General features: G+C 35.5%; 2 protein-coding genes across 3 annotated transcripts in view; one reads left to right on the top strand and one right to left on the bottom strand.

The window, feature by feature from the left end:
* LOC136824929 (kinesin-like protein KIF13A) overlaps nt 1-7,497 on the top strand; it is a gene marked incomplete in the record, with an annotated part of 43,285 nt that extends 35,788 nt beyond the window's left edge. The window contains 8 exon segments of the mRNA XM_067053948.1: nt 409-626; nt 3,494-3,670; nt 4,203-4,323; nt 4,787-4,938; nt 5,400-5,438; nt 5,895-5,969; nt 6,158-6,677; nt 7,193-7,497. Of these exon segments, the coding sequence (XP_066910049.1) occupies nt 409-626; nt 3,494-3,670; nt 4,203-4,323; nt 4,787-4,938; nt 5,400-5,438; nt 5,895-5,969; nt 6,158-6,677; nt 7,193-7,287 (1,397 nt within the window).
* A 6,746-nt stretch (nt 7,498-14,243) lies between these two features.
* The window catches only part of LOC136797422 (PAS domain-containing serine/threonine-protein kinase-like), a 35,402-nt gene continuing 31,138 nt past the window's right edge, over nt 14,244-18,507 (bottom strand). For both annotated transcript variants that reach the window (XM_067054093.1, XM_067054027.1), the window contains one exon: nt 14,244-15,292. In XM_067054093.1, the coding sequence (XP_066910194.1) occupies nt 14,991-15,292 (302 nt within the window). In that variant the 3' untranslated portion in view covers nt 14,244-14,990. The remainder of the gene's footprint in view (nt 15,293-18,507) is intronic.

Below are 18,507 nucleotides of genomic sequence, written 5' to 3' on the forward strand. Positions count from 1 at the left end.
CATATCATTTTGTTTGTTTAATGATTCCCAGAAAATCAACACACCGTATCCTCCGTAATGAACCATATTCACGATATGCATCACTGCAATGTCTTCCGACATTACATTACGGACCCTCCAACAGCTGATTGGTTGTAACTGACGTCAAATCAGTCAATACTTTCAACCAATCAGCTGTTGGATCCATGAAATATCATGAAATAGAATGTTATTTTAGCCTCGATATTGAGGAGGTCCTGTTTTCCATACAGGAAGATGCTGGCGCCTGTTGGCCTCAGAAAAGCTGGAAAATCAAGCGAGGGTCAAAGAAATCTTGTGTAAAAGTCCAGTAGATCTCTTAATAATAAAACCATTATAAATCGGTTATCGATCGTAGATATAATAACTTTTTCCGTCTTTTTTTTCTAGACAACGCATTGAGCGGTTGCGGAGACATTGATGCTGAACCAGCCGGTCATCATTCCTTCCTCTCTTTCGAACAATCCGACTCAATCATTGGTCTCCCGATTATGAAATACGATCAGAAACGGGTCACAGCAACTGCTTCTTGGGATTCGTCTATCCACGATTCTGTATATTTGAACCGGGTGACACAGAATACGGAACGGGTCTACATTATTTTGAAGGTATATTTTGAATAACTTGATTTCGTCGTTTTGCACAAGGTGCCACTTCCTGTACAAAGATTCTCCTGACTTTTCCGGGGGATCTTTCCACTATTTACCCGGGATAACCGGCATGATTTTGGAAAGGTTTTTTTTCTAAAGGTATGGAAATCTTGTGTTTACTTGCGAAACTGCCTAAATTTCCGAAGCTCACTTTTCAACTACCCGAAGTCCTGGTCTTCTACCAATGTAAAGTTTTCCGTCGAATCTTAGTGCGGGGAGAGGAATTTTATGCAAAACAACGTTACAGAGAGGGAGGGTTGACTGAAATGTGTTCGAATTAATCCATTAAGTGTCATTTATCCGTAACTTCAAATGTTCATATATGTTCTGATTTCGAATGCGCGTAGACACCCCAACTGAGAATGACAATATGGACCGATTTGTACGTCGCTGAGGCACTCGACCTAATGTTTGATTTGTTTCACACGCACAATATAGATTGATCTTTTTACACTTCCGAAATTTATTCATAATATCGTTATGTAATGTTTTCTACGCGAACACTCCGGCTTTTGGCAATAGACCTTATCGGAGTTTTTGATTTTCCTAAAAAAGCGATGCATTGTGGGATTGTTTCGAGTGTATTACAATAGAAATCTCTTAGGAATTCCTCGAGGGAATTATATTGTAATACACTCGAAACAATCCCACAATGCATCGCTTTTTTAGAAAAATCAAAAACTCCGATAAGGTCTATAGTGGCAAATTTTGAATAATTTTTCTCTAGCTTGATTTGCCACTATTGGCAAAAACCAGAGCTGTGTTTCCGTAGAAAATATTACGTCATGAATATCATGATGACCTTTTGAAGGAGAAAGATTAGGCCTCGTATGACTTTTTAGCTTTTTGGACCTACCTAAGGTAGTCCTTTAAATTAACCCTTGTCCGTTCGTTCGTTCGTCCGTTCGTTCGTTCGTTCGTTCGTTCGTTCGTTCGTTCGTTCGTTCGTTCGTTCGTCGTTCGTTCGTTCGTTCGTTCGTTCGTTCGTTCGTTCGTTCGTTCGTTCGTTCGTTCGTTCGTTCGTTCGTTCGTTCGTTCGTTCGTTCGTTCGTTCGTTCGTTCGTTCGTTCGTCTGTTGCCAGCTTTTCTCGGGATCGGCTCTTTAGTTTTTTCTAATTTTTTGCACAATGATGCAAAATGGCAATGCCCAAAATGTGATGGAGCCCAATTTTCGAAAAAAAATTTTTTCCGGCCGAAAATGGCGGAAATATGCCGGAAAAACTGGTTTTTCGGCATTTTCTCGAGATTTCATCATTAGTTTTTTCTGATTTTTTGCTCAAAGATGCGTATTAACAATGCCCAAAACATGGCCGAGTCCGATTTTTGAGAAAAAAATTTTTCCGGCCGAAAATGCCTGAAATATGCCTGAAATCGCCGTTTTCTGGATTTTCATTGGACTTTTCCATATAATTGGTTGTTATTTCATTCAAAAACATTATTAATAGCAATGCCCACCATCAAGCATGTTTAAATTTTCAATAAAATTGATTTTTGAAGCCGGAACTTTCTAAAAATCGCCGGAGCAGCCGATTTTTGCCGGAAAAACGGTATTTCTTGAATTTTTTGAGCTGTACTTTATATTTTTTCATGAAATTTTGCACACTGATGCAAAATGTCAATACCTAAATTGTGACGGAGTGCGATTTTCGAAAAAAAATTATTTCCGGCCGAAAATGCCGCAAATATGCCGGAAAAACTGTTTTTTTGGCATTTTCTCGAGATTTTATCATTAGTTTTTTCTGATTTTTTGCTCAAAGATGTGTATAAACAATGCCCAAAACATGGCCGAGTCCGATTTTTGAGAAAAAATTTTTTCCGGCGGAAAATGCCTGAAATATGCCGGAAATCACCGTTTTTCTAGATTTTCATTGGACTTTTTCCTTATAATTGGTTGTTTTTTCATTCAAAAATATTATTAATAGCAATGCCCACCATCAAGCATGTTTCAATTTTCAATAAAATTGATTTTTAAAGCCGGAACTATTTCAAAAGTCGCCGGAACAACCTATTTTCGCCGGAAAGACAGTATTTCTTGAATTTCTCGAGCTGTACTTTATATATTTTTTATGAAATTCTGTACACTGATACAATATGACAATACCTTAAATGTGACGGAGCCCGATTTTCGAAAAACATTTTCTTCTGGCCAAAAATGCCGGAAATATGTCGGAAAAACCGGTTTTTTGACTTTTTCTCGAATTTTTAGTTTAAGTTTTTTCTGATTTTTTGCAGAAAGATGCTTATTCGCAATGCTCTAAAAATGGCCGAGTTCGATTTTTGAGAAAAAAATTTTTCCGGTTGAAAATGCCGGAAATCGCCGTTTTTGCAGATTTTCATTGGAATTTTTCCTTATATTTCTATGTTTTTCACACGAAAACATTATTGATAACAATGCTCACCATCAAGCATGATTCAATTGTCAATAAAACTGATTTTTGCGACCAGAACTTCCTATTTATTTTTTCCCTACAACCCTTCCCTCCCCCCCCCCCCCCCCCCCCCCCCATCAACAATCAATGATGAATTTATTGTGTTGTGTATTTTCGCTAAACGCTATATTTTCTGACTGATTTTTTTCATTTTTCTTTTCGCATTGCTATCTAACTTTCATCATCAGGTAGGTCCATTCAGCATGTTGCTTGTTACATGTGAAAAAAAAAAACAGTTAAAACGTACACTGTTTTAACCAATGATGTTTCTGATCAAGATCATGACCATGAACTCACTAGTCTGAATTTCTTTCGTACTCATTTATTTAAAGTTATCAGCTGATAATGGTTACTGTTTTCTTTAGCCAATCATATCTTACCATTTATCCCATTTAGTTAACACTACGATTGAGCAGCCCGGCTTTGGTGAACATTGTATTACGGAAACGTATCTGTGTCCGTATGTACAAACGCCCAAGTTTGAAGGACTCCTTAAGGCGGAAGTTTTGGCGTCAAACCAATGTGCCCACCCGTTGTGGCGTACGTTTCGAATTGATCTCGCACATACCAAGGGTAAAGATTTAAATTCAATTCTGAATAATTTTTTTTTGAAATGCTTGAAATCATTGCTGGTCTTATTTTTCGATGTTTTCTAGATACTAAACGTCATTAACGTCTGTTCGATGTTCGATTATGAACTTGCTTCAAAATTGGAAAAGACCTCGAACTTTTGTGGAACTAAAAAATTTTTTCGAGTTACAGCGACTTATGTTTATAAATAAGGTTTCTTAAGGGACCAGAAAACTTGTTCGATTTAAACCTTTGAGTTTAAGGGGGATTGAGTTATCGAGACTACTGTATTTTTATGAGAACAAACTATATAAAGAACAAGTTAAGAACATTTTAAGGCTTTATGAACTCTAAAGCACCCGATTTTTTAGGAAATTGAACAACAATACTCACAAAATTGTGAAATTAAGAACATTTTTAGGCTTAGAACTTAAAAAGTCAAGAACATCCGAAGGCTTCAAAATTTTTTTATATACTTAAAAAATCGTAAATGGAAATATTACGGTAGCCGATATTCATTTTCTTCTTTTTGTAGCAATCGGGAGAACAGACGGAAGAACGTGAATCACTGGCGCAAAAAGCAGCAGAAGCAATGCATGTCGGGACAGATGGGGAAGAACTCATGGATGGTGAAGCTATCGATAAATATAATAAAGGTATGGTTAGAAAGATGTTATTGTTTAATCATGTCCCAATGTGTTGAGACAGGGAGAGTGTTCAAGTCTTAATTTTAAAGGGGTCTCTACAAAAGTCTTGATAAAAATCTATTTGAAATATCATAGTGCAACTTATTTCATCAAGAAATTATTTGGCGACCGCAAAGTTTAATATAATTGCTTCACTGTTGATCCGTAAAAAGAAATTTCTCATCAAAATTAACTTCTTCAGGATCTGTATTGATCTTTTCATAATTATCTTCTAAAAGATTTTGCATTGTTTTCTTTTTCAGGCAAAATTTAGTAGCCCCATGATCCAACCAAATAGGTTTTACGCCAAAAATCTAAAAACTGCGTTCCTTGCAAAGTTAGTTCCCTTCAGGCAATTTTACTTATGCTGGAAAATCATGTCCCTTCCAAAAAATACCTAAAATCTATTCTCTAATCTTTTTTCTTCTGATAGGGATTTCACACGTCGAGAATATTTTGAATCTTCACAAACTTCGTCAAGAAGTCTTGGTCAAAGAGAAGCTGGCAGCTGTTGGAAGGTCCAGTAAATCACTGACCAATCGGAACATGAGAAAATACGCAAGCACACCTAATCTTTTCAACGCTGTATGAATTTCTGTTTTTCTTACAATTTTCCTTCCGTAAATTTCGAAATTTCGTCTTAAGACGAATACACAGGTTGCAAAATAAAAAGTCTGAGGACAAATCACGCTTTTATATGAAGTTTTTATGTGCTTGTTACATGACATTTGTTTCTGATCGGTTCGAATTTATTGACACTAATTAAGTTATCAGCTGTAAGTTGTAAAGCAAGTAACATGGGAATAAAATCACGTGAACTGTTTGAGTAATCACGTGTTTTGACTGCATTGATATAATTTTGCAGCCCGTGAATTCAGCTAAATTTAGATTCGACTCACCTCCAATAAGTGGACGAATCTAAATGAAGAGATCACGAGAAAGTTCTTCTTTAAATTTGGTAGAGACAGGCTCTACCTTCAAATACCTTCAAATTTTTTTTGACGTCGATCAAATCTATCTATTTCACAATATCATTCTTTTTTCAGCCGAGTATGTCAAATTTATGGCGATCACAAGCGTATCCAGTAAGTTGTATTTTTCCATCCACTGCTCATTAAGTGACATCGTGGAATGTCATAGCAACATCAGCTCTCGGATGTCGGTTATTACATCTGTCATGAATATCTTCCCTACAAAACAGTTTTTTCATTTCTCGGTGTAACCTTAAGGGCTGCATATACTACACAATATATTGTCGGGCAATATATTGAGAATATATTGCTGAATGCTGGCAATATATTGAAAGGTGCCCGCAATATATTGTCAGCTCATTTTGCAATATTCCAACAATATAGGGGGATTGTTTACAGAAAGAAAACTCCTTTTTATAATAGAGCACCTGTTGTTTACTTTGTATGCTACGGTCCGCAAGCAATATCGTTGAATATGGATCACCAATATATTGTGTAGTCTAAGTAGCTCTTTAGCTTTCCACTGTTGTCATAGTTATAACAAATGCTTCATCTTTCTCTAACTTTTAGTCGAATAGTGATTTGAACAACAGTGAACTTGCACCGTCCAGTGGTCTCAATGGAATGAACGGAGAACTAAACAAGGTATGTATGTTAATGATATACAGTTGAACCTCTCTAATTCGACATACGCTCCACAATTCGATGATATTGAAAGTCACCGTCAAAAAGAAACTGTCACAAATGACGTTCTATTATTCGATATGCTCCCTTATTCGATAATATTGTATTTGGTGATCATCTAGCATCTTTTCCATTTTTTCCTCATTTAGAACCGAAGCTCCAGTCGTGCAAGTTCGGCGGGCGATTATTTGCGCGCGCGGCAAACAAACCAACGAGCCAAATCACAAAACAATCGGTATAGCGTCGGCGCATTCAACAGTCCCTCCCAATCCCCGCGTATGGCTTTACGACAATACGATATTGATATTGACGGCGAATCGGCGGGTCGCACGACACCTCCGCGTGACCGCTTGGTCCCGCGTAATAACACCACACCTGTGTTACCATCTTTAGTGGAAAGCTCTCCGACAACGACTGAGCCACCACAGATGGAACTATTAACCGCGAAACAGAATTTGAGCCGAACGAATTCCAAATCGAGTAATGCCGACACTGATGACGATGAGAAACCGACCATCATTGTCGGTGACGAAGAAATCCCGAGCCCTCGATTAAAAGTCGGTGATGTTGTCAAGATTACCGAAAACTTGGAAGGGCAAGTCCGATTCTACGGGAAAACTCAATTCGCTGATGGCACTTGGGTCGGAATCGCCTTAACTGTACCCGAAGGTAAGACTATGGTCTATCATTTTCCTAAGAGAGAATTAATGAAATCTTCGAATTTTTACTTATTGGTTCTTTGGTCGATTTTCTACGTTCCTTTTTCCAAAAGACCAGCACCTTCGTTCGTACTTATGATTTTAACACGTACATTAATAACATCAAAAAGAAAGATGTCGCAGGGTACTAACCTTGATTTTCCGGAAAACTTTGTCTCAGGTACCACAACCCTTTATCAAATTTAGACACCGCCACCCGGCTATGGGTCAGGAAAGTAGCCTGCAACTATCCCCTGTTCAAATCGGCCGTTCCTGAGAAAGGGGTACGTTGCGTCACACTCATTTTTGACTGGGTACCGCCAGTGTGGACCTATGAGCTCCGCGATCAAAGCAGCATTTGATAGCACGCATAGAGACGGTTCAATCAGGCATAGACTACGATCTCCGATCGTGGTTGACAATTTCTCCGGATGGCCCAAACGGGGAAACTAATGATTAAATGTTATTGTTATCTTTTCGTTTTAGGTAAAAACAACGGTACAGTTCAAGGAGTTAGTTATTTCAATTGCGATCCAAATCATGGGTTATTCATACGCGCTGAAAAATTACTCAAAAGTTGATGACCAAAATGTTATTATGATGATATTGTTGTCTGTCGGTACGTCGCCGTACGTCGCCAATGCTGGAGAAGGTATATAACGGGAATACGTCGTGACGGTACTCCCGTCGCTAGCCGTTATTTTACAAATTCTTTCCCTTATGACGTTTGTAAAAGAGATATTTTCGATTCCAATTAAATTTCACTTTATAACTAATTATGTGACTCTATGATGGATATTTAAATCATGATTTTAAAAATTCTATCGTTGCATTGTTGGAGTATAAATAATAATGTTTTAGGTGCTTTTAAATTGTAAAGAAATGGTTCATCTACCATTTTGATGACGTCATTATTTCTTGGTTTTGTGACGTCATCATTGACAATGTCTCTTATTGGTTAGTTGGTCGTATTAAAATAATACGCGCTTCAAGAGAGAGAGAATAATTTTATTTCTGTACTGTATAATGTAGTGTTGTTTTATTTTTAAACGAATTTGTTTCATTTTACTACGATACTTACGTAAGAGACAAATATATATGAATAGGCTAACAAATTTGAATCGGAAGGCGTAAAATCAAGAAAAAGAGTCCCCTCGATAGCACCCGGCTACATGGTAAACATCCCGGCTAATTCTTCTCCTTGTTTTAATAGGTTCTCCAAACTACTCATACCGTCCCCCAGGTTATTCCAGACCCTATCTATTGGTAGCCGAGTAGAGAATAGAAATGAAATCGCCATTTTGAAAGTTTACTGGATCGAATATGTCAAGCGGCTTTCTGTGACGTAATAGAGAGGAAATTTTCTTTTGGAGTAAACACGAAACACGAGATCGGAAATTTCACACAAATTCTAGATTGTGTCCGCATAGAAAAAATATTCAACATAATTAGTCAACTACGGTCATTAAAATAAGATAATTTTTATATTAAGTGTAATTTATGCATACAAAGAAATAAGACTTTGATTTCAGTACCATTTATTATTAGAATTTTTTTTTTCAATGTTCTTTGGTTTTGCTACGTACGTTTTTTACTTTTGTTTTTATTTTTTTGATGCTTTTTTTTCTCGTTTACATTATCTCGATAGGTTTACAAGCTCTTAGATATTTCGGAGAAGGTCTTCACTATTACTTCAGTGTAATAACTAGTTCATCTTTAAAATCACGTGACCTTGAACGCTACTTGGGCGATACGTTACTCAGGGTGTTCAAAAGGTTTTTTCGCTAAAGCCTTACTACCCATGACCTAATTCGGACTCATCAAATTTAAAGTAACCTTCATTTTTGTAATATAATAACAATATTTTAGATAAAGCTTTATTTTTTGTGAAAACAATTAGAGCGATCAATTTTTGTGCTTAGATATAGCTGTTTTTCGGTCTCGTAAAGTTTTTTTGGTGACGACGCTTTTTTAATTTTCCTAGATTATATATTATTCGTCATATTTTTCCATCTTTTGCTTTTCTAAAACTTTTGAATTACAATTTGGGACAGGTTTCGTACCACCCACGCCTCCTATGGGATCGCGCTTGTAAAGTCATATGGACCCTCGCCCTTTGCCGAATCACAATTGTTTTCACTCAAACTCGCATTAGCCTTTCCAATCCAGCCCGTCGATTGTCCTAACTAAATTTTGCTTTAGAAGCAGTTAGAAGTTCTTTTCTGAGCAACTTGATTAAAAGACTGCTTGCTATTTTTTGCTCATTTTTCTCTTGCGCTCAATGCTAATTCCTTACCTTCAATTTTAACTAATAACGACTTATGGCATTTTCTCATTTTATTATAAGATATAGAATTTTTTCTCTAAGTTATATTATTATTGTTATTTTAATGATCATTACATTGAATAATGTCCAAAAACTAAAAGCTATCATCTGAAACGTTTCTTTCTCACTTGTCCTAAATTAAATATTTCGATTAATTATCACTCATTCGATTAATTCAGTTCTTCGAAGTAAGATGGCATTCTCCTTGCACTGCTTACCAAACTCCAAAGCGTATTATCAGCTTTTTTATTCTTACGAATAGCGCTAAATAATATATTTTCTGGGCGTCAATGAGTAACATAAATAAAGCCTGGGATACACGGGGACGAGGTTAACCTAACTCAAGCAAGTCGTGGTTTTCGAGGTAAATCATATCCCCCTTGGAGTTACAAATAACCGGGAGCCTACTAAACTTTTGATATTTAAGCCAAGATGAAAGTTCAAAGCATCCATTAAAAGAATTGGTTTAATGTTTCGGCCATCTGGTGATTGAGAGCCTTACGCGTTATATTCAAATTTTAAAGGTATTTATCCCAGGGAATGGCTTAAACCCACAGGTGAGATCTTATTTTCCCCATAGTAAAAATTGGAATTACCCAGGGGAGTTTCGAAATTACCATGTTGGATTTTCTAATTTTCATGCTAAAATTTCTAAATTGGCAAATTCTCCAGGGGAATTTCTGATTTCCACTGGGGAATATCAAAACTACCTATGTGAATCCTTGATTTACCATTGGGGATTTTTGTAATTCCTCGTAGAAAAATTTTACAGTGCATGCACAAAATTGTTCAGTTTAGGAATTAAGCATTTCAATGCAGCAAATTTGTTATTTTTCACTGGAAATGGAGGGGCTCTATCTTACAATTCCTGCATTACTAAAAATAGACAAAAAAAACGACAAAAAAGAATGACAAATTTCATATTTTGCCACAACCACAACCCTGACCGAAAGTGACTGTACCATCCCTTCATTTCTCTTTGTTTATCACGGGAATTAACTACATGTGGTTTAAAGGAACGGCAAATTACGCATTAATGCAGGAATTGCAAGATGCACCCACTGGAAATGGAGTATGAAACATTGTTTTTGAAATTAGGTAATGTTCATAAGTTTTCTTTCAATAAAATATATCATCAGTTCAATAAATAATACATTGAGTTTGCATATAAAAAAAGTTTAACAAAATCGTTCATATTTAACCTGGTCAAAAATCTATGATTGACAATTAAAAATATTTTACAAAGCAGATGTTGATAAATTTTTAATTTTACAGTTAAATAATATTGTTAAATTAAGCATATTATCGATGCGCCAGTTAAGAATTTTGTATTTCTTTCTTTCTTCAGGCACGGTATATAGGATATATGGCGTCAAAAGATAACACAAAAATGTTTTGAAGATAATGATGTCGATCATGAGTCTAAATCACACTTTTTATGTAGACTAGCAAACTAGTCTGTAAATTAATCATGTCAGAGGGCGGGAACATAAAGGCGGCGGGCGTTTGCTAGAATAGGAGCTGCGTAGGAGAGCGAGCAAAAGTTGGTGAGAGGCTGCTGATATACAGACTAGAACATTCTGCCACGGCCTCATTTTGGAGGTTGTGAGAACGGAGGAGTGCTTTCCTAAATTTTGGAGGGAGAAAAGCCGACAGACCACTTTGTTTTGAATTTTGGGTGGTGGAGGAGCCACCTTTCAAGTTTTGAAACTTTTACATCTTTAGTTGTTTTTGTTATTCATACATTCTTAGAAAGGTAAGTATTTGCAATTTAGCTTCAGTTTTCTACAATCATCAAAAGTGTACAAGGATTGTTCAGTTTTCCTTATGCAGGTTGGTGGTATATGTTACGTGCTTTTGGGGCTTTTTGCTAGCCTCTTTCATTCAAGGTAAGAAATATTTTTTCTAACAGTCTAATTTGGTTCCACCTAAATACTTTTTGCTTTTTATTTTAGTACTTACAGACTACTTGTTAAGGAACTTGATTACTCTAGTCTCATTGTGGCTAAGTGAACCCCTCCAACACTCTTTTCTATGAATACAACAGTAACACTAACCAGGCAGGAACTCTGCTCAAAAGTACCCAACAAAATAACCTTTTTGAAAAAATTTTGACACTATTTTAAGAATAATAACATATCATAATAATCAATAATTCTGACACTTTTAATATCTCACGATAACCTAACACAGGTTTTCAAGCCGTACCAAAAATTTTTTGGTACGGTTTGAAAACTATTTTTAGGTTATCGTGAGAACAAACAGCGTTTCCTGGTTAGTTTAAAGAAACTCCAAAGATTATCCCTCTCATCACTCTCAATGTCATTACTGCCAGGCTGCTGTCTGACAGTCCGACCCTCTTCAACAGACTCACTGCTACAAAAAACAACCTGTCCTGACTGTCAGCATGTAACGTACCAGCCAAGCACAGGAAAATTACACGTACACATAGAAAATTAAATGGAAAACTTACAGAAAAGTACTTACTTTTAATAGTTAAGATGTCATATGTTGAATAACTAAAACTCCAACCTCAAAACAAAGACACATTGGTGCATAATTATTATTATAAGTGTATTATTATAATTAAGTATTTCAGTCTGTCGAATGAAAAATGTAACATCTGTCATGTACAAATTTAATTTGTGAAAAATTGAAATTTGCAGAATTTAGTGCTGTGATAAGATAGCTCTGATAGAAAATCCAGAGTTTATATGGTGACAGAAAAGTTTTTGGGTACACGTATTCATGATTTTAGAAAAATGCAGTATTTTTTTGTCATGAGAAGAGAATTATTGTAAATTCTGACCTTTTTCTATAGACTGTGGCTATGTGCTGAAGAATTTTCTTGTCACACCAAAAATGCTGAAAAATTAACCTTACACTTTAAGATTTATGGCTAAATTTTTTTGGGAGTTTTCTTGCCACACTAATTTTACAATTTAATATAATTATTTAAATTAAAGTTACCTGTTTGAGAATTTTTTTGTTGTCAAAACTGAGAATTCTGAATTTTCACCATAATATAAATTCTGACAAATTTTCATCTACGTACAACTATAATTTTGGGGAAATCCCACTTGTTCGACAGTATACTTGTCCGACGGTACATTTGTTAGACCGGTTGTTTGACAGTTATTAGTTTGACACCCATTTGCTCGACTGCATGGTTGTTCGACGACCACTTGTTCCACACTCTTCTCTCAAACAACTGGTCTGTTGAACAACTATATAGATTGTCGAACAAGTGGATTGTCAATCAACTGGGTTGTCGATCATTTTGGCACCCATTTGTTCCACAACCCACTTGTTCGACATTCAATTTGACAAGAATTTGTTGAACAAGTAAGCTGTGGAAAAAATGGGTTGTTGAACATGTGACATATACTTATCACCCATTTTTCTGTAAATTGTAAGTATGTGTACTATAAAATTAACTTCACACTTGAAGATTTATGGCTGAATGAAAAAAATGAGTTTTCTTGCCACACTAATATGGCAATTTAAAAATATGTAAATGTTTAAAGTTATAGTAGGTACTATGTGTTTGAGAAATCTTTGTTGCCAAACTGAGAATTCTTAATTTTCTCCATAAATTCTGCTAAATTTCCCTCTACGTAAGTATATATAAGTTTTGGAAAAAATACTAGAATTGAGTAAAACATAAGCATGGCGAAAAAATTTAATCATTTTTAGATGTAAGAAGACTTTTAATATTTCATAATTTGAAAGAAAATATTTTTTGGAGAAATTTGTCAGTGCCGCTTTACCATAACTTTATTTCTACTCCAAACTGTGTAATTTTATCATAGGGATAGATACAGTACGTATTAAACTCAAAACAAAGGGATAACCAGGTAGATATTCACAAAAGTTTGTAGCACTTCCAATACACACGACATTGTGTCAGTGTGGAGTAGTAGTCTCTGGTAGTCCAACAACCATATATTTTTGATAAAGAACCTTTGACTTGTGAGTCCTGGAAAATTAAAACGTCTTATGTGTTTGAATGTCAGTAAATAATATTGTTAGCTACTGTACCTGGGTTATCCCTTTGATTACCACCTGCAAACCTAGGAAAAAGAAAGCTGAAATGAAAAAAAAAACTCACAGTCCATAGTGTTTGCAATCTGAATACTCCATTCCTAAAATTGAATGAGTTATGAATAGGAAAAGATAACAAGTCAACAAGTTCTGATAACTGATGTTACAAGATTTTCCATCTTCTCTTGCCTCTCAAATCAAAACAAAAAACAATCAAAAATGAGCCAAAGAATTTTGCATGCAGAGAACCATGAAGAAAAGAAAGCCACATATACACAAAGAAGAGACTCATCAATAAGAAACAAGAAACAAAACAAAATCTTTTCAAATAAAAATTTCCACTAGAAGTCAGCCATTATTTTTTCCAATCACTCCCTCCTCAAAAATCAAAACAACACGATCTGCGACTTTGACGGAAGTTTTCATTTCTCATTTCACGAATTTCTCAAAGTTCATTCATTTCTACAACGCCGAAATCTGGCGTTGTAAGATTGGGGCTTCAGCTTAGCCGTTTTTTCCTTCCTGGGGTTTCGCTCCAGTCGGGCTTTCAGCCCTCGCCGCCGACAAAATTTCTTCCTACGCTTACCTAACTCCTACGCTCACTTTTCCCGCGTGATACCGTTCCAGCCCGACTGACGTGCCAGTCTATTTTTATGTAGAGATAATAGGGAGGTTAAGTATCAAAGATAAATCAACGCGACGAACGAACGGGTTTTGACCCGCAACCTGCAGTAAACATGTGGACCTGCATTTTCTAGAATCCAGGCTAAAACAGCTCAAGAACGAAAAACCGTGAAAATCTTCATTGTAAACAAAGAAGAATATAACATCTACTTTGCTACCCTTACCATCTTGCAGAGAAAAGGCCCGTTCGTCGCGTAGATTTATCTTTGATGCTTAACCTCCCTAATGTCAATGGTTTTCTAAATTCAATACATACCTTTCAAAATCACATTCATAAAAACCTTCTCTAGACAAAAACACCTATCAACCCTTACCCAGCTGGCACACAACGTTGTGTCAACGTTTATCTAACGTTCGCAACGTCCATATAACGTTGGAGTAACGTTAAAACAACATTGTGTGCCAGCTGGGTTAACCGGTTCTTTATAGGTGATTGGTAAAATGATTTTGGATAAGATTTTTCTTTCGGCGACACACAAATTCACGGTGAAAGAAACGCACTTCATTAAAAGAAATTTTCGTGAACTATTGAAAAAAGGAAGCCTGATTTATTGAAAGTGTCAGATGTTCCAAAATTAGTCGAGCTTGATACAATACTAAGAATAGTTCGCCATCAACTGGCGATTTTAATAATTCTGCGCTGTTTGTTTCTTTCTTTAGTGGTCGAACCTACTTTCTACAGGTCTGGATTATCTGCGTCTTCAGGTGCAATTGTTCCTCTCCGAATGACAGCTCTTTAAGATTCCAATCAAAAGGATTTTGACAATGCTGTATTTCTCATTTTTGTGCCATTCGGATCCTCTGAATATTCCATATATAGTTTATCTGACCATACCATTATTAGACCATTAAAATGATTTTTCTTATTTCTGTGTTATTCGGGTCCTCTAAATATTCCATACGTGCGAAGTTTTAGTTTATTTGACCATACCATTAGAATGATTTAGCCAGTACTGCATTGCTTATTCCAGTGCTATTTGGGTCATCAAAATATTCTATATATGCGAAGCCTTAGTTTATCTGATCATACCATTAGAATGATTTAGCCAGTACTGCATTGCTTATTCCAGTGCTATTTGGGTCATCAAAATATTCTATATATGCGAAGCCTTAGTTTATCTGATCATACCATTAGAATGATTTTGACAGTACTGCATTGCTTATTTCAATGCTATTCGGGTCCTCGAAATATTCCAATCGTGCGAAGCCTTAGTTTATTTGACCATACAATTAGAATGATTTTGACAGTACTGCATTGCTTATTTCAGTGCTATTCGGATCCTCCAAATATCTCTTATACTCTTCTTTCATCAACTCTTTATTCCTCTCCAACTCGCTGTCATGCGAACTCGCTAAATCATCTAAGGAGGAGAACGATGAAGATGACGTCATTGATGACGATGTGGAGGAGTGACTTGATGACGTCATTGTTTTCTTATGAGATTGGTTGCCGGTCGCGTTGGAATGCGGACTTTTACGAGGACTTTGGCACGTTAGATTTTCGGTATTGTTGTCTGGTTCGTCTGTGACACCTATGAAAAATAAAAAATATGAATTTAATGTCGATTAAAAATTAGCTAGCAGTCTTTTTCAAACCTCAATAACTTTTGATAAAATTTGAATTAATTTGCGGTTTTGTGCTCGTTTAAAAGAAAATTCGGAGTGGAATATTATCAAAAAAGAAAATAATTCAAAAAATGAAAAATGAAGAGGAAGAAAAATCAACTTCTTGTAGTATAATGCTACGATCTTCATTTTTGCATCAGAAACTCTTCTATCTTAGGAAGTCATAAATGTGAAAAAAGTTTTGAAAAATATTCATTCCCGTAGACACCCTAAAATGCAACTGAACGTGGTCAGACAAATCGTTGAAATTTGTTTCAAATGACACCGCGAGTCTACTCTCAATTTGAGATTTAATTCAAGAAGTTGGAGCTACTTTAATGGGATAAATTTTCCCCGTGAATAAATTTCGTGAATTTTGTGTTATCCGCAAAATTAAGTCCCACGAGATTTTTTTGAACAAAGCTCTTAAAATGTCAAATAACTACTTTTAAAATGTTAACTGGCTTATAAAAGAAGCTCTAAACTTTTTTTATTAGAACAATTTTATAAAAACAATGATCAATCACACCCTATAAATAAGAACAGAATAAGAGCAATTTGAGGCTCAAAGTGCCAAAAAAAATAGAACAGCCAAGTTTCAGAAAAATTTTACTGGTTCGTATAAAAAATAAGTGTATAGAGTATTTCAAGATGATTTTTGAACATACATCAGCATGTATGTATAATTTGGCAGTAAAAAGACACAAAAGCGTGAAAACATTGTTTCCGGTTATGTCATCCGCGAAATTAAGTCCCTGCGAAATCTTAGAATTTCGCGGATGAGCTCAGCCGCGCAATTTGATCCCCACATTTTCAGTTTCAAGCCTAAACATGCTCTTAACATGTTCTCTTTTTTACCATTTTGTAAGTATTTTGGGCCAATTTCCTAAGAAAAAGAGAGTTGTAGGTTCTTTAAAATGTTCTTAACTCGTTCTTAATATTTAGGCCATATAAGCCTGATGTTCTTATATAGTTTGTGTATACATATTTTATAGGCATTTTGCAATGCAATCGATTGAGTATTGTGTAATGTCCTTTAAAAATATAATTACAATGGTATGTATTCGTTTGGTTTTAGCGATTATTTTTTCATAGGGAACCGCACACAAACACATCAAATTGTAAACGCGCTCAAGAAATTCCTCTTTAATTGATTTCTTACGTAAATATAGCTTACTAAAGAGGAGATTCTCTGGGATTTGGCAACTGAACATAAGAATGCCATTTTAGAGAATATTACTATTAAATTGCCAACTATTACCCAACAATGCTAAGAGGTTCAACAAAAATGCCAAATTTTTGCTTGAGGTATGTATTACACACTAGATTTGGGCTGGGTTTGGATCCAAACCTAAGAATACTGTAAGAATATTTCAGGATGATTTTCCCCAAAAAGTTAAGAATATTCATGATGAATTAAAAAGTGTAAGCGTGTAAGAGCATGATTTAAACATGGAACATTTTTAGGCTCGAAACTTAAAAAGTTTGGAACATCTGAAGTCTTTAAATGTTTTTGGAAGTTCTTAAAAAAAACAATGCATGAGCCAGGAAGTCAAAATTTTACAGTAAAAAGAAGGAGGCGACATAGGGTGGGTACCTGTATCTTTCAAAAATCCCTAATGACTGATCTTTCTTCTCCCTAAGCCCTTTTTAAAATATGTTTCCAATCCCATGGAAAAATGACCTTACGTCGCAATAAGAAATCACAGGGTATTTTAGAAAAAAATTCCTAAAAATTAAGATATTCTGGTACTCTTGTGAGGTCTGTTAGCACAAAAATAAATATTCAATAATATATTCATGATTCATGTATAAAACACCAAATTTGGTCAACCAGTTCGTTATTACGGCATTTTTAGGTTTTGCCTGGAAAGGCTTATGATGACGTCATCACAAAACTTTCAACCTTCATAACTTTTGATAGGAAGATTTTAAAGGCATGTTTTGTACCTCGATTTTCATCAGCATTTCATGTTCTTTCCGCTGGAACCATCAGATTTTGAATATTTTCAAAAAAATAATCTTTTCATCAGCCACCTGATGACGTCATCTGGCAGGTGGCCAGGTGGCAAATTTTAGTGTTACTGTTTGAAATTAAGTTTTAGACCCTCTAAAGATCTTCGGTGCCAAATTTCATGCTTTTATCACCATCTGAAGTATTCTTACGTTTTTATGTGCTACCAGACCTCACTACAAAGAGCGCCGCTTTATATGCTTTTTTGTAAGAATAGTGTTTTTCCATTTCATCATTGATATTCTTAACATTTTTTTGGGTAAATCATACAACAATATTTTAAATGTTATTCTTAGGTTAGAATCGAAATTCAACAAATGATGAAGTTTTTTTGGCCTAGTTTAACAGCTCAGCACCGATATTTCAGAGCCTCGTTGTCTTTAGGCTGCACACATCCCCTCTGATAAGTTTTGATATAGGGGATGCGAATCAGGCTCACAAAACCGTTCCGAACTTAGCAAAAAATCTGCTAACCAAAAAAAGAGTTGAATGATAGAGAACTTTGATTGACAGTTTGTCGTCTTTTGTTATCTTGAGATTTTTGTTTGCTAATTCAATTAATTTTGATAAACAAAAAGAAAGAGGAGGAGAAAGAGAGATTTCTAGCCATATGTTCTTTTTATGGGAATCTTTATTTGATTTCTATTTACGTCATCAAATAACTCAAACAATACACATCGAGTTTTTTTAAAAATACAAGTCGCCAAAATTCTGCAAAATACATAGCTATTCGGTAATTTTCTCGGAAGCGATATCAGAGCCCAATTCGCATCCCCTATATCAAAACTAATTTGGGGATGCATGCAGCCTACGTTGTCTTGTGAAAAAAAGAGCGTAGATCACCCCTCAAACACTCACTACCTTTATAATCAATTGCTAATGTGTTTAATTGTTGTTTGGGTTGATTAGAAAACGAAAAGTAAATAATCCTTGAATTTGTAAAGGTCGATATACCCGTACTCTGTACGTCATAGTGTCCTTCAGGGTCTCTTCCCCCCCATGCCTAGAATGAAAATTTTCCATTCCCCCCCCCCTCATTTTTCCCCACCCTGCCTCCGAAAATTTTTCTTTCCCCCCCCCCTCAAGCATAAAATTAAAAAGCTGTAATTTGATGAACTTAACGCTTAT

The sequence above is a fragment of the Clytia hemisphaerica genome, unplaced genomic scaffold, assembly GCF_902728285.1.
Source record: "Clytia hemisphaerica strain Z4C2 unplaced genomic scaffold, Clytia hemisphaerica genome assembly, whole genome shotgun sequence".
Lineage (NCBI taxonomy): Eukaryota > Metazoa > Cnidaria > Hydrozoa > Leptothecata > Clytiidae > Clytia > Clytia hemisphaerica.